The 13,593-nt window shown below is 37.0% G+C and overlaps 1 protein-coding gene across 1 annotated transcript in view; it reads right to left on the reverse strand.

The window, feature by feature from the left end:
• Positions 1-13,593, reverse strand: part of DLG5 (discs large MAGUK scaffold protein 5) — a 95,586-nt gene that overhangs the window by 14,807 nt on the left and 67,186 nt on the right. The window contains exons 12-21 of the mRNA XM_030453594.1: positions 11,062-11,189; positions 10,246-10,421; positions 9,629-9,732; positions 8,919-9,011; positions 6,979-7,998; positions 5,069-5,207; positions 4,212-4,356; positions 3,568-3,689; positions 2,467-2,556; positions 802-970 (exon numbers count right to left, since the gene is read on the reverse strand). Of these exons, the coding sequence (XP_030309454.1) occupies positions 802-970; positions 2,467-2,556; positions 3,568-3,689; positions 4,212-4,356; positions 5,069-5,207; positions 6,979-7,998; positions 8,919-9,011; positions 9,629-9,732; positions 10,246-10,421; positions 11,062-11,189 (2,186 nt within the window). The remainder of the gene's footprint in view (positions 1-801; positions 971-2,466; positions 2,557-3,567; positions 3,690-4,211; positions 4,357-5,068; positions 5,208-6,978; positions 7,999-8,918; positions 9,012-9,628; positions 9,733-10,245; positions 10,422-11,061; positions 11,190-13,593) is intronic.

Consider the following 13,593-nt stretch of genomic DNA (forward strand, 5'->3'; position numbering starts at 1 on the left):
TTTGGCACTGTTGCCTTGATGTAAATAAATACCTGATTCAGATTTTTCTTACTGTTCAGTGCTTTGAGTTCAAAGCAAACTATTTTTTATTCAGTCTAGCCAGATGATATATCCAAGATTGATACCACAGGCAGTTTATCTTGAGAATCTCCATCTTGAGATATTAGACATTCTTGAAGAAAGCTATCATATCAGGTTAAAATTCTGCAAGTAGCTACACATATACTTAATATAACTGCTCGTAGCAGTCTAGGAACAGCCCAAGGGATCAGTCAGAGGAGTAAAATTGCATCTGTACATACAGATACATTCTTGCACAGTTATGTCATCCATTTTTCATTTTATCTGCCTAAACTGATTCAAGGCACAGTGGTCAGAGCACATATTCCACTACACTAAGACACCTGATATTTAGCTACCAGATATCACTAGGTCTTAATTTTCTCTGTTTTCCTGAGTACAGACTTGCAGCTGCAGGGGTGTATTTCAGTTGAGACCACTCCTGTTTGGTGTTTATCTAATAATTATTAATCTGACAACCAGTAATCTGAATAAACAAAACCCTTATGAAATGCCTTATTTTTCTAAACTCAGTAATCTCCTCTTTGGTTTTGAAGGACAAAAAGCACACAAAGATCCCCAACAAATTTTGTCAAGAAAATAAAACCAAACAACAGATGCACCCCTACACCTACATAGTAGTCATTTAAATGAAACATCTACATTCATTCAGCCCAATAAAATAAAGTACATTTCCTCAGACACATTTATATTAAAAAGCAAACCACATGAGGACCTTACCTATCTTTCCTACGTTCTCCAATTGATACTGGGCTAATGGAAATCCTGGGTAATGTAGAAAGGGAGTTCTGAGACTGGCTACTGGCAAAGGAAGATGTTTCCAAATTCAGTGGTGACTGTGGAGGGGTTATCAAGCTGGGACTGCTACATTCAGAGTGGGACAAGGAGCCTATGGAAAAAAACAGCAGTTGGGTTTTAGTAGCCTTCATGTGGCATAATTTGGACATTTGCCCCCAGGGGAATACTCCACACACATCTGAGATGGGAAAGGGGACTGACTGCTCAGCAGCACTCTGCTGGCTGTGTAAGAAACTTTGGGAGAGCTGGTAATTCATATTTCAGACAAGCAGACTTACTGTTTCTCATGATTTCATGTCAGACCTGCTGTAGGTAATGCATGAATAAAACTCCCAACAGAGAGGAGAGGTTACAGAGAAGCTACGCTGCAAGTGTCTGAAAACACTTAGCAATGCAGAGTTAAAAATAACAAAAGCCAGGAAAGGATAAGTAAAATCAAAATGTAAGAAGCAAGCTTATTTTTGTTTAAAATACTGGTGTCTTACCCTTTTTCTTGGGTGGGGGGTGTTTTATGAAGCAGATAAAAACCAACAAAACCCCAGCATGGATCATTACAGAGAAGCTACACTGCAAGTGTCTGAAAACACTTAGCAATGCAGAGTTAAAAAACCAAAACCCAGGAAAGGATAAGTAAAATCAAAATGTAATAAGCAAGCTTATTTTTGTTTAAAATACTGGTGTCTTACCCTTTTTCTTGGATGGGTGATGTTTTATGAAGCAGGTAAAAACCAACAAAACCCCAGCATGGATCATTACAGAGAAGCTACACTGCAAGTGTCTGAAAACACTTAGCAATGCCCAGTTAAAAATAAGAAAAGCCCAGGAAAGAATAAGTAAAATACAAATGTAAGAAGCAAGCTTATTTTTGTTTAAAATATTTGTGTCTTACCCTTTTTCTTGGATGGGTGATATATTATGAAACAGGTAAAAAAAACCAACAAAACGCCAGCATGGATCATATATATAGACAGTAAAGCTCTGCAATTTCAAACTAATTTGGCATTACTTAATTTGCATCTCTTCCCTGGTTGTACCTGGTGGTTAATTTACTGAACAAAACCAGAAACACTCAGCAGCAAAGAGTTACCATTTACTGCCCAACTCTGAATCCTACAGCTCTCAGGACTCCAACTGGTATTTAGATTAAGATTTATGTCTTTAAATATCCTCCACCAAGAAATTTTGAGTTAAGCACTAAAATACTTTCATAGAATTTAAAAATAAGTTGATATTCAGTAATACAATAAAATACAAAATAATGTACCTGATGAATCAAAAAAGCAATGCAGATCATGTCAGTGTTAAAGTTAAGGCATCATTCTAAAAGAAAATTAAAATTAAGACATACAGCAATGCTTATTCTTTTTATTTGTCCACTTCTTCTTGTACCATATCCTAGAGTCAACTGATAGAAAATCAACTTTGGTTACAAAGTTTCAGGGTTTTTTACCATTCTATGGCAAAATTTGAAGCCTTAATAAAACTGTCATGTTTAGATTTTGGCACAAAACAATAGACAACCACAAAGGCTTTGGAAGAAGTATTAGTGAAAATAATACCACTAAAACAACTTATGAAATACTTCACCTCTGTCAGAGCCCATCATGGACCTTGGATATCTTGGTGTTAAAGGGATCTTAATTCTTTCTGTTCTGTATTGCAAGTTACTTGAAGAACCTATTTTTACAACAAAAAACATAAGAGTTGCAAAGTAAAAGCTACTATATTGTACAAAAAAAGGACATTTAGATTCTACTTCTTCCCTAAGCATTAAAATAGCTTCTGAATTTATGTACAAACCTTGATGATTACCCTGATATATATTATGTATATCTTATTTCTTTTAAATTGTCATGATTACACAGGATAAACAGAATGCAGCTATACAGTATGTATCCAGCATTCATGCAAAATATTTTGAATATTTTTTTCCATTAAATGAAACTTGAAGTCTGAACAGGAATCTAACACCTTTTTTACTAAGAATCCACTGGACTTTCCTAGAGGCATTTCTGACAGGATGAATATGTAATTTTTGGACACTGGTTGTAAAGTCTTTATACCATTTTTTTTTTTTTGCTGTGGTTACAAAGCTGCTGTGCTCTATTCAGATTCACCTACCACTCATTGATGGAACACAAGAACACAAACATGTACAAACAAGTTACACTGAAGTTTTTTAATTTTGGAATGTTAAAATGCCATTGGCACAAAGCATGCATTTGCTTTGGTATTACTAGGATAAGCATCTTTTTTGTTATCAAGTAAACTCAAATATAATTTACCTTCCAATAGCACAATTTACATTAAGACCAATGATTTTTTCTGTTGTTTTCTCCTTTCTACCTCACTCAACCTCACAAGTACTTTCACTGGGCCTTCCATCTTTATAAGGGTAATTTCTAACAGTAACAGGCATAGAAAGGAAAATCACTCACTAACACACATCATTTTAAAGAGACTGTAAAGAATGAATTAAATACAGCTACTTCCAGGGAATTCCTTCAGTCACAAGATCACAAAAAAACTGAACCCAAAGGAACACACAGGAAGCCTTTAGTGTTTGATAGCCATGAAAAATAATGGCTATAATAATCCATAATGCAGGCACTTAAGGAATTTCCCATTTATTTTTTGTCTCCCAGCATATTGGAGTCCTAAAGGAAATAAATCAGGGAAGGTAGTTACCAAGTCTGGCACTGGATGGTAAGGAATTGGAGCCATGAGATGCTCTTGCACGGGAATTTTCAGAGTAGTCACTGGAGTGTTTATGACTCAGGTCCAAACTCAGGCGACCTTGATGCTGGGAACTACATCAGGAAAAAGAGGAGAATGGGGAACAGTTAGACCTGGGCAAGACACCCCAGCAAATCAACTGGCCAATAAAAAGTTTGGTTTACTGAAATAAATGAATGTTCCTCTCCTTCCCATTTCTCAGTTGTTTCAAGCTTGTCTCAAGATTGTTTCAAACCTCTCATCAGTTTATGAATTAAGGAAAAGTCAGAGGCAAAATGAGCCTGAAGAGCTATAAAAAAGGGGGAAGGCTTTATTTGTTTTGGCAAGGACAAGTAAAAACTTCATATATTAGTTCATTAAAACAAAACAAAACATTTTTTTGTCAATATCAGCCAGTGGAACAGAGGGAAACCCAGTCCATTGGATATTAAAAGACATGAAAGCAACTGGCACATCACTTGTGTGCAATCATGCTTTTGAGAACCTTGGGTAAAAACAACACAGAGTGTTTCAGTCTGCACTGTACAAAACCCCCACCAGAAGCCATTTCTTCCCAATGAAAAGAAAAATTTAAGGAGATCTGAATTGCAAAATACCTGGGATGCAGATGCTGATGGCATATTTGGCTGGCAACTGATGGGCAATTGCTGGTGTGAACCCTATGGCTCCAGGCAGTATAGATTGGATTCCTCATGACAGCAGTCACTGCAGGGCATGGTGCTAAGCTTCTTGGCACAGTACCTGCTCAAGATGGTAAAAACATACTCTTATCAACATCAGTAGCATACAAAAACCATTTAAATATATTAAAAATTTGTATAATTGCATTTGTAACGTTTGTATCTGTGAGCATGTACATATAAATAAAAAAATTAGCATATAAGTTCAGCACCATGTGACACATTTTAATTAACACATCCATATTTACAAAGCAGATTAAAAATTTGTAATAAGTCAGGAATAAAGTGGATTAGAAAACCAAGGAAATGAAGTACACAGTTTTACTATCTCATTCACAGTATATCATTTTAATATGCACTGGTAACTAAAAGATTTTAGGTGCTTTCATGTATCAGTCTTCTTAATATAGCAACAGAAACTCTGCATTTTTTTCTGAACAGTCATCTGACAAGAATACACATTTTTGGTGCTTGAAGTGGCTGCAGCTAAGATGACTCTTGTTCCTCTTCTGTGGCCTCAAAGACTCCCACTTTTAGTGTCCCCTGTGACTTGAAATTACAATATCTCACTATTTATTTAAGAAACTTATTACTCAAACAGTCCTTTTAAGCACACTCATCCTTCAGTACATAACCAATTGTGCACAGCCCTGCAGAGAAACACCTGGGGTTATCACCACACTTAATCACACTTATCACAATTAAGCCAATTTCTATTTCCAACATGGAAAAACGTGGTGATTCCTAGGAAGTAGCTGAGCTGTGTCACTCACCAGCTGACATGCCACCAGCATACAAGGCAGCAGGGGCAAAGCCATCGCTGTGCCTCGCGGAGCGTTTGGGGGAATAGGGAGCCCATTCCTGAAGATCTGGAGACAGATGCTCCTCACTAGCTGGAGCATATTTCTGCCCCTACGAAAAAAAAAGACACAGACTTGATTAAAGGAAGTCAGGGATTCAGAAATAAATTAATTAAATAGCCAAGATTAGTAGGAAGTAAGCAACTTTTAAACTTCTATTCCAGAATATGCTGGCCAGCACAGTGCTCCTTCAACTTTTATCTTTCAGTGATGCTATTCACTACTGCCCCTTCCTTCATCATGATCCATTTTCTTTATTACTTCTACTTTTATTTTAATATTTTATTTAATATTAATATTTAATCATTTATTATTTTATTATTATTATTATTTCTCTTTTAGGCAACTGTTTGCAGCTTCACTGGTGTACTTTCCCTCACCATAAACCACCCAGCATTTAGTTATGTTTATCTTTTAAAATATTGTTTTCACAGGACATTTCAACCATTATTTCAGCCACCACAGCTGTAGTGTGCCCTAAAGAAGACCTGGCTAACAAGCAAGTGTTTCTTCTAAGCCTCTCTTCAAGAGAGTAATTCAGGCTTTGGAACCATCACAACTTCTGTATATAATCAGTTTATGATGGTGAGTTAAGAAACCTGAGAATAGCTGCAAGACTGACAGTGATGTTAGAGAGCTACAGGTTGAGGGTTCAGCATGCAGAGTTCATACACTTGAAACGTACAACACAAAACTTGAGACTGAATTATGTAATATCTGAAAAGTAATTACTGAGAAGGTACTTAGTTTTTTTGTGATAAAAGCATTTTATTTAAGTGGAGTGTTAATGAGAGTATAAAATGCAGAGGAACCTTCTTAGAACCAATAACTTGATCACCATCAAGGGTGTATTAATAATTGTGCCACCTCCTACTCAGGGATGAATGTTGCCTTGAATTTATCAGCTTAGCCAAGCACATAAACTTAACTCTGCAGCCACAACTGAGGAAATTGATACCATCCAATTCAAACTCAACTACACTGCACATTCTATATACATATTATTCAACATTATAAACACTACCTCAGCAGTGAATACATGCACTGCTGTTACACAGCCTGATGTGGCTGCAGAGCACAAAGATGTTTCCACCAGAGAGACATTTTCAGAGTGGATGGTGCTCACCTTTTCAGGGTCAGTATCACTTTTGCTGCCTAGTCAACAACAATTTTAGAGTTACAAAGTTCTGCCTATTTTTGGGGAGGACTGGGGGAGAAATTAAGGAAAGATGGAAAAATAAAAATCACAGAACCTTGTCTGAATTTAATGCTAGAGATGTAAATTAGCTAATATAACTAATAACCTTAAAAAACCCCAGAAATTATGACTTTATGATTCTACTACATAATTTTATTCTTCACTTCAAACTAACACCTATATATCTTCAATATCACTAGAGCAGTATGTAGAACCATCTGCAATATGGCCTTGTCAATCCTTTCGGGTCTTTTAAATAAAGCATGCCAAAACCATGCCCCCTGTTCCAGCTAACAAAGTTCTTACATCTAAGTTCCCCTGTACCTGTGTTCCTGTTACAACTGGAAACTCTTCACTTACTATGATTTTATTACTACACTTACAACCAGGACAACACAGATGCTTATGACAAGGCACTGTAATGAAGCATGGAAGTTATCAGTGCTCATGGATCAACCTGATATCCTACTTAAACCCACACCACATATTCAGATGTGTTCAATAGCTTGATCTGATTTTGGTTTTATATGGGTTTTGGTTTTACACAGATGTGCCAAAAGATGACATCAGAATACACCTTCCTCACGCCTTCCTAGTTTTGTGCTTCAACTTATCAAGTTTCTACCTGAAGTGCAGGATTAGGAATGGGCATGGGGGTCATTTTATGCCTCAGTGCAGGAGCTGATTTTGGTCTTGGTCTTTTTATCTCTGGCTCTTCAACTCTTTGAAAGCCAATGTCATCTTCACAGGATTTTCTTGAGGAGAGATGAGCGCAGTCCATGCCCTCCTCCCGATAATAATGCCCTGGGTTCCTGCTGCGTCCCTTGAGAGGAGCAGAATCCTGTTTGAGTCCCAAGGCAACAGGAGCCTGGGCAGTGGCTGGGCTGGTGGGTGGTGATCCAGTTGTTACTGTGGATTCTGATGCAGAGCTTGCCTGCTGTTTGTGTTTAAACTTGATGGAGTCGCTCCTCTTGGGAGGAGTTGGGGGAGTTGAAGCCACTTCAGCTTTTGAAGGCTGAGGTGAATGGGCTGTCACTTGATTAGAGGAAAGATATTCCAGCTTGGGAGGAGTTGGTGGTCTTTTGAAAGTATCAGGATCAAATATAGATTTCCTTTGCTTGGGCTTTCTGTAGACAGAGAACTTCTCTGTTTCCGTCGCCGAGATATTAACCACCACTTTAGGCCAGGTGCCCCCACTATGCTTAGTTCCGTGCCCTTTGTCAAACCCAGCCTCAACCATCATACAGTCACCTCCTGTAGGTTCATAGGGCAGCCTCCTGTTGTCCAAGTCAACAGCCCCAAAGCCTCGGTCCCCATAGGTGTCCGGGCTGAAGGAGCTGAGGCTGTGTTCTGAGTTACTGTGGCAGCTGTGCACGGTGCTCCTGTGAGAGTCCCCTCGTAACGTGGGGTTGGGGAAAGCTTTGTGCTCACAAAAGGAGCCACTGCCCTGCTCACTTGGCTCCTTCTTGCTCTCCATGATGTCTGGGTTGAAAATGTCAGTCTGTGTTGAGCTGTTGAGTTTGAGATTTCTTTTATTTTGGGCTTGTATCTCTGATGTGTGCACCCTGCAGTTCGTTAGTTTTTCAGAATCCTTCAGGTTTTCAAATATATTTTGGCCACTCCAAGATGAGCTCTGAGGAAAAACCTGAAGAAAACCAAAAAGCACAAGTGATCATCTTATTATGGCTGATTTCTGCTTAGAATGAATCATATCCCACCTTTCCTGATTTACCTATACCCAGTTGTACACCAGCACATGTATTTGTATGGTTAGAGAAGGTTTAATAAAACCTTGCAGACAAAAAGCACAGAACTGCAGATAAAATAAAGCTAGAAAACTTTTTCAAACATTCTCAGAACAATTCCAGAAGGGAACTGCACACAGTGGCAGCAGCACTGTACCAGCAGCTAAGTGGCCTTCACTCTACTTCCGTCTCTGTTAAATGATGCCAGTAACTCATCTTTCATTGCCATTTTCCCCTCAGGCATTTCATTTATTTTTTTTTTTTTACTTTCTTAAAGCCTCAAGCTCTCTGGAGCTAGAAGTATCACTCAAAAAGCACATGTGACAGGCCCAGCACGACAAGATTCTATCCTCAAGAAGCAACCCAGAATAATATTTTTACAGCAATAAACCTGAAAGTCTTGTACTTAATCCTCATGACAGTCAGAGTTGAGTTTTCTGAGAAAACTCCTTCCTGACTAAAAGCAAACATTTTGTACTCAGGGGGCACCTTATCTTTCAGGTACAAAACTGCTGCAGCTCTGAAGCAGAAACCAAGAAGAAAAATGTGATAGTGCTGGGAATCAGCTTCATGTGACCAGCAAACAAATGGGAAAGAACAATAAAAAAGTTTCATTCCCTACCAGATGCCACAGCATCCTTACTTCGGAAAGAACTGATCAGGGCACCACCATTGAAAGGCATCCATATGGGTCTTACTTTAGCAGATTTCCACATGATGATTTATATATTCTTAATATATATATTCTTTCCTGAACAACCAAAATAATTCTCTGTAATGTCAAGAAACCCCTGCAAATTATTTAGCTTCTCCTACTCACCTTCATCAGTGACAGAGTAAGGGAATCCCTACAGTTCCGTAGCAAAGCTTCACATTCAGTGAGTGACTTGTTATCTAGTGCTATGCCATTGATCTAAACACAAAAAAACCCAAAAAAGAGATCTGAAAATGAAAAGTATAAGGTGGGGAGCATCTTAAAGAAGGGAAAACACTAATTTTGCATGCATACATCACTGAAGAAGAAGATCACTGAAGATCATCTGGTTGATCTTGCCCTTTCTTTAGTATAAAAATCACAAGTATTACATATAAAACAAGTGTGAAGATAGATATTCATACATTTATATTTAAATAAATGTGAAGACAAAGCCACACTGGAATGATATCCCAAGGGAAGTGGTGGATTGCCCTGCATTGGACAGTTCTAAGACTCAGCTTGTCAGGATACTGGGCCATCTCATTTAAACTATATTTAAACCGGATGATCCTGGAGGTCCCTTCCAACCTGGCATTCTGACTCTATGACTGTCAAAATTTCTCTGATGAACTAAACAGAGCAAATAACCTGCACATGGTATTAATCACTCAGCCAACAAACACACTAATAGATACTAAAAATTCTGTAAATATACAAGAAGGGTATAATAGGGAAAATAATCGGAAACTTTGGGATTTTAAAGAGCAATAGAAATGGTAACACTTCAATATAAATTAAAAAATGAAAAGGGACAATGCATTCTTAAGACTTACAGCAATTATTCTATCTCCCACAGTGAGGGAACCCTCTTTGGCAGCTGGGCTTCCAGGCAGAAGAGCAGCAACAAATACTCCATTTTCTAAACTGACCCCACTATCTGAAATACACAAAATAAACATGAATTTACTCCTATAATTCAAGTAACTTGGCTCAAACAGGATGTCTGACCTGCCTGCATGAGGAAGAAATGTATATACCAAACCAATTGAATTTCTATGTCTAAAAATATTTTGAAATACGTAGGAACACACTGGGGGAAAACAGGGATATATCCCAAAATTTAATATCATCACCCAGAGCTGAGCTTTCTGGTGCATTAAGAGTCTTGTTTAAACTACCAGTAACACTCCAGAGAGGCAGCTAACTAGATTTAAGTTTAAAAAAAAAAAAAAAAAAGAACAAAAAATAAAGCCTTTAGTTTCAAAATAAAGCTATCACCAATATGAACATCCTCAGTTTGTTACAATATTAACAAAAATGTCTATCTAGGAGGTATTAACAGTTAAAATGGGATTTAAGCAGAGGCTCAGAATGTGTACCTTTATGTTTACTCATTATGTGCTGAAGAAGCACATATCAGATGTATATACTCAGCCTGCAGAGCCATTACCTTTATGTCCAGAAACATTGATGTGAAGAGGTGTTATCACTCGCCCACCCAAGGACTTCCTTCTTCTAACCACCATGTTAATGACACCTCCTCCATTCAGAACAGCTTTTATAACTTGTTTTTTATCCTTATTGGTGAGATCTACATCATTTATTTTCAGTAACCAATCATTTACTCTGAGGATAAACAGAAATAAGCAGGTCAGTGTCAAAAACATTCTTGAAAAAGGATGCAACAGAGCTGAGCTCAACATGTTAATCCTTAAATATTTCAACTTTTTGGTGCCTGAAAATCTATTAAACATCATCTAAATGACAAGCAGGACTTCTGCATTTCACTCACAAAAATATATCCTCAAATCAGTAATGACTTCTCTTTATTTAAAAGCAACTCTTTGGACAGCTGTCAACACTAGAAACAGATTTCACGTTATCCCTTGCTCTGCTCTCCCTCAACAACTCATGCTTGTGTCTTTCTCAAATTTGAAATAATTTTTTTATTAAATAAATAAATTTATTTATTAAATAAATTTTAAATAAATTCAAGGACAGAATAATAAAGCAGGCAAAAGAACATTTCAAATTCTGGGGAGTTTTAAGGGAGAAGTCACATTGTGTTTAATTTCAGGCATTGGTCTTCTCAGCTCAATTTCCCAAACATTATTAACACACATATGACCAAATATTAAAAAAAAAAAAAAAAATCCAAAACCCAAAACTTAAAAAAATGGGAAAAACTGCAGAAAACTGTTATTATGCTCATATTTCATTTATTATAATCCCCAAAAAACAAGTACCTTCCAAACTCAAACCCTACCTTAACCGGCCATCAGCAATGCTTCCTTTGTCTACTTTGGTAACAAAGATTCCACAGTCTCCAGGGAGGTATGGTTCATTCACACCTTCTGCCACATCAAAACCAAGTGCTTTCAAGTCCATATCATCCTAATAAACACAATTAACAAATGATTTAACTGCCCAGGCAATCACTGTGCTGCTGCCTCTTAGCAAGAGGCATGTTTGCACCATACACTTCTATTTACAGGGTTCCTGTTCTAGCTAAGTTTCAATTTATTTTTTTTTAAATTTGTACTTCAATATATAAGCTTGCAATTCCATTAGTTATTAGGCAGCCCCTGGCATTAGAGGAGATTCTTCTCTCTCATAGATTAAGGCTGAAATAATACAGAAGTGGAATTTCAATAGGAGGAACAGGAAAGAAAAAAATGCAAGAAAACACTTCCAGCAACACAACCTCTTTTAAGGTCTGATGCTAGGTGTGTAATGAGAAAACTAGGACATGTTCCCCAAGAATGGGCAACACTTAGGGAGGAAACAATTGTAACAGCAAGAAAAGAGCATCATGTGGTAGTCATGGATTCAGAAAGATGTTTGCTTTGATGTGGCTGAAAACCAGAAGTAAACAGGAATGAAAGCTCTCACATGATGAGAAATCAGTTCCAAATACTGATTACAGGTAATATACCATCAACCCTGGCCCAAAACAGATTATCCTCCATGTGGAAAGGGGATAAACATCATCTTCAAGAAATCACTCATCTAAACCAAAGAGGGAAGATTTTATTTAGTGTTTGATTTAGTGAATAGCAAGGTCACTGTCAAACAAGGAGAGAAAAAACAACTGATCACAAACTGAATTATTATTATTTTTTCAGTGTTAAACAGTACAACTCTAAAAGTTATAGAACTCTTCTTGAAATCTACTGGACCAACCATCTCAGCATACTGCTGGGAGATGTTACTCAAAATGTAAAATCTAACATGCAAAAATGAAATAGGGTTAGATCAGACTTATGAAGCATGGTGCTAAACAGGGTCCAGTCACTGATCCCCTTAAAATAAGACTAGAAAGTCTCCAGGGGAGCTGGAGCTTAAAAATGCAATATTATGAACATTAAGTAGAAATTAAATGGAGTTAAACCTGCCAAAAATATGTTAAAATCCTTATAATTCTCCCAAATGTTCTATTTAAGAAAAAAGTTTATGGGGAAAAGCATGGGGCTACAATTAAATAAATACAATAAAATAAAATAAAGTAATAAAATAAAATAATAAAATGCAATAAAGTAGCAATTACAACATTAGTACAGAGCCTCAGAGCAGAAAAATGAGTTTTATTTCTCTCAGGTTTGAGCTGAGTGCTTATATAGAGCACAAACTTAAGCAGACAGGTGAAGCTGAAGCAAAATGAAAGGATTTAAATTCATTCAATTCTATAATCTTCATCCTGGAATTTAAATACTGTTGGGTCAGCAAGGATTTTCCCATATATTTAATCAAAGCTTGCATGGGATTAGTACTGAAATTTGATAGTAGCAAGTGTAAGCCCTACTATGTTTGGGAAAGGGAGAAGTATATTGCAATTACAAAGCCTGAATATTTGGTCTCAGTAATGCAAACACTTAGAACAATCTTTGAAGTGAAGAATAACTCAATTAATGCTACACCTGCTCCTTAATTTTCCAGACAATGGAAAAGCAAAATTTTTAGTAATCAGTTCAAGTGGAAAAGATGGCAATGCTCATAATTTCATCATGAAGGAACTGGTTAAGAGAGATGGAAAAGCACAGTGAAATTCAATTATTATCCCAGGAAACATTTGCAGGCAGTGATCCTAATGAATCAGCATTGCTATTCAGTTCATCAAATCTTTCCAATCTATATACTTCAACATACAGTAACATTAAATAAAATTTTTTAGCTTCAGAAGTGGAATGGTCTTAGTGATGCAGTTGGGATGAACACACAGATGGGAAGAGCACAAAACAAGCTGACCCCAAATACTGCAGCAAGATAAAAGGGATTTAATTTGACAGCATTATGTCACAAATTTTGTCTATTCAGGAATGACAAAATTTCTGGTAGATGTAGAAGCTGCTACAACTGAAACACAATCTGGAAGACCACCTGTGTGTTCTATATGGTGAAAAAACCAAACTATGTGATGTGCCAGTAAAAAATTTGAATAAAAGAGCATTTGAGACTTGCATACAAAGCAGTGAAATAAAAATTCTAGACTACAATGAAGCAAAATGAAAAGAAGTGGAGAAAGTACCATTAGGAGAATGAAGGGGTTATCTGGCTAACAAGCTAAACAGAAGACCTGTATTTAATATGCTAAAATGGGGAAGCAATTCAACTGCCTCTGCAGACAAGTGAGAGAGATTAGCAACTCTTTTCAGCTCAGATTTTTAAGCTGAAGGGCAACGTTGCCCTAAATATTTTTAATACTATAAAATTTCTAATCATCAAATCTGAGCCAAAGTAGGATAAATAATTTCACATACAAGCTTAACTACTGTGTGCATGGTTAAAAGAGATATTGCCT

The sequence above is a fragment of the Calypte anna genome, chromosome 6 (assembly GCF_003957555.1).
Source record: "Calypte anna isolate BGI_N300 chromosome 6, bCalAnn1_v1.p, whole genome shotgun sequence".
NCBI lineage: Eukaryota > Metazoa > Chordata > Aves > Apodiformes > Trochilidae > Calypte > Calypte anna.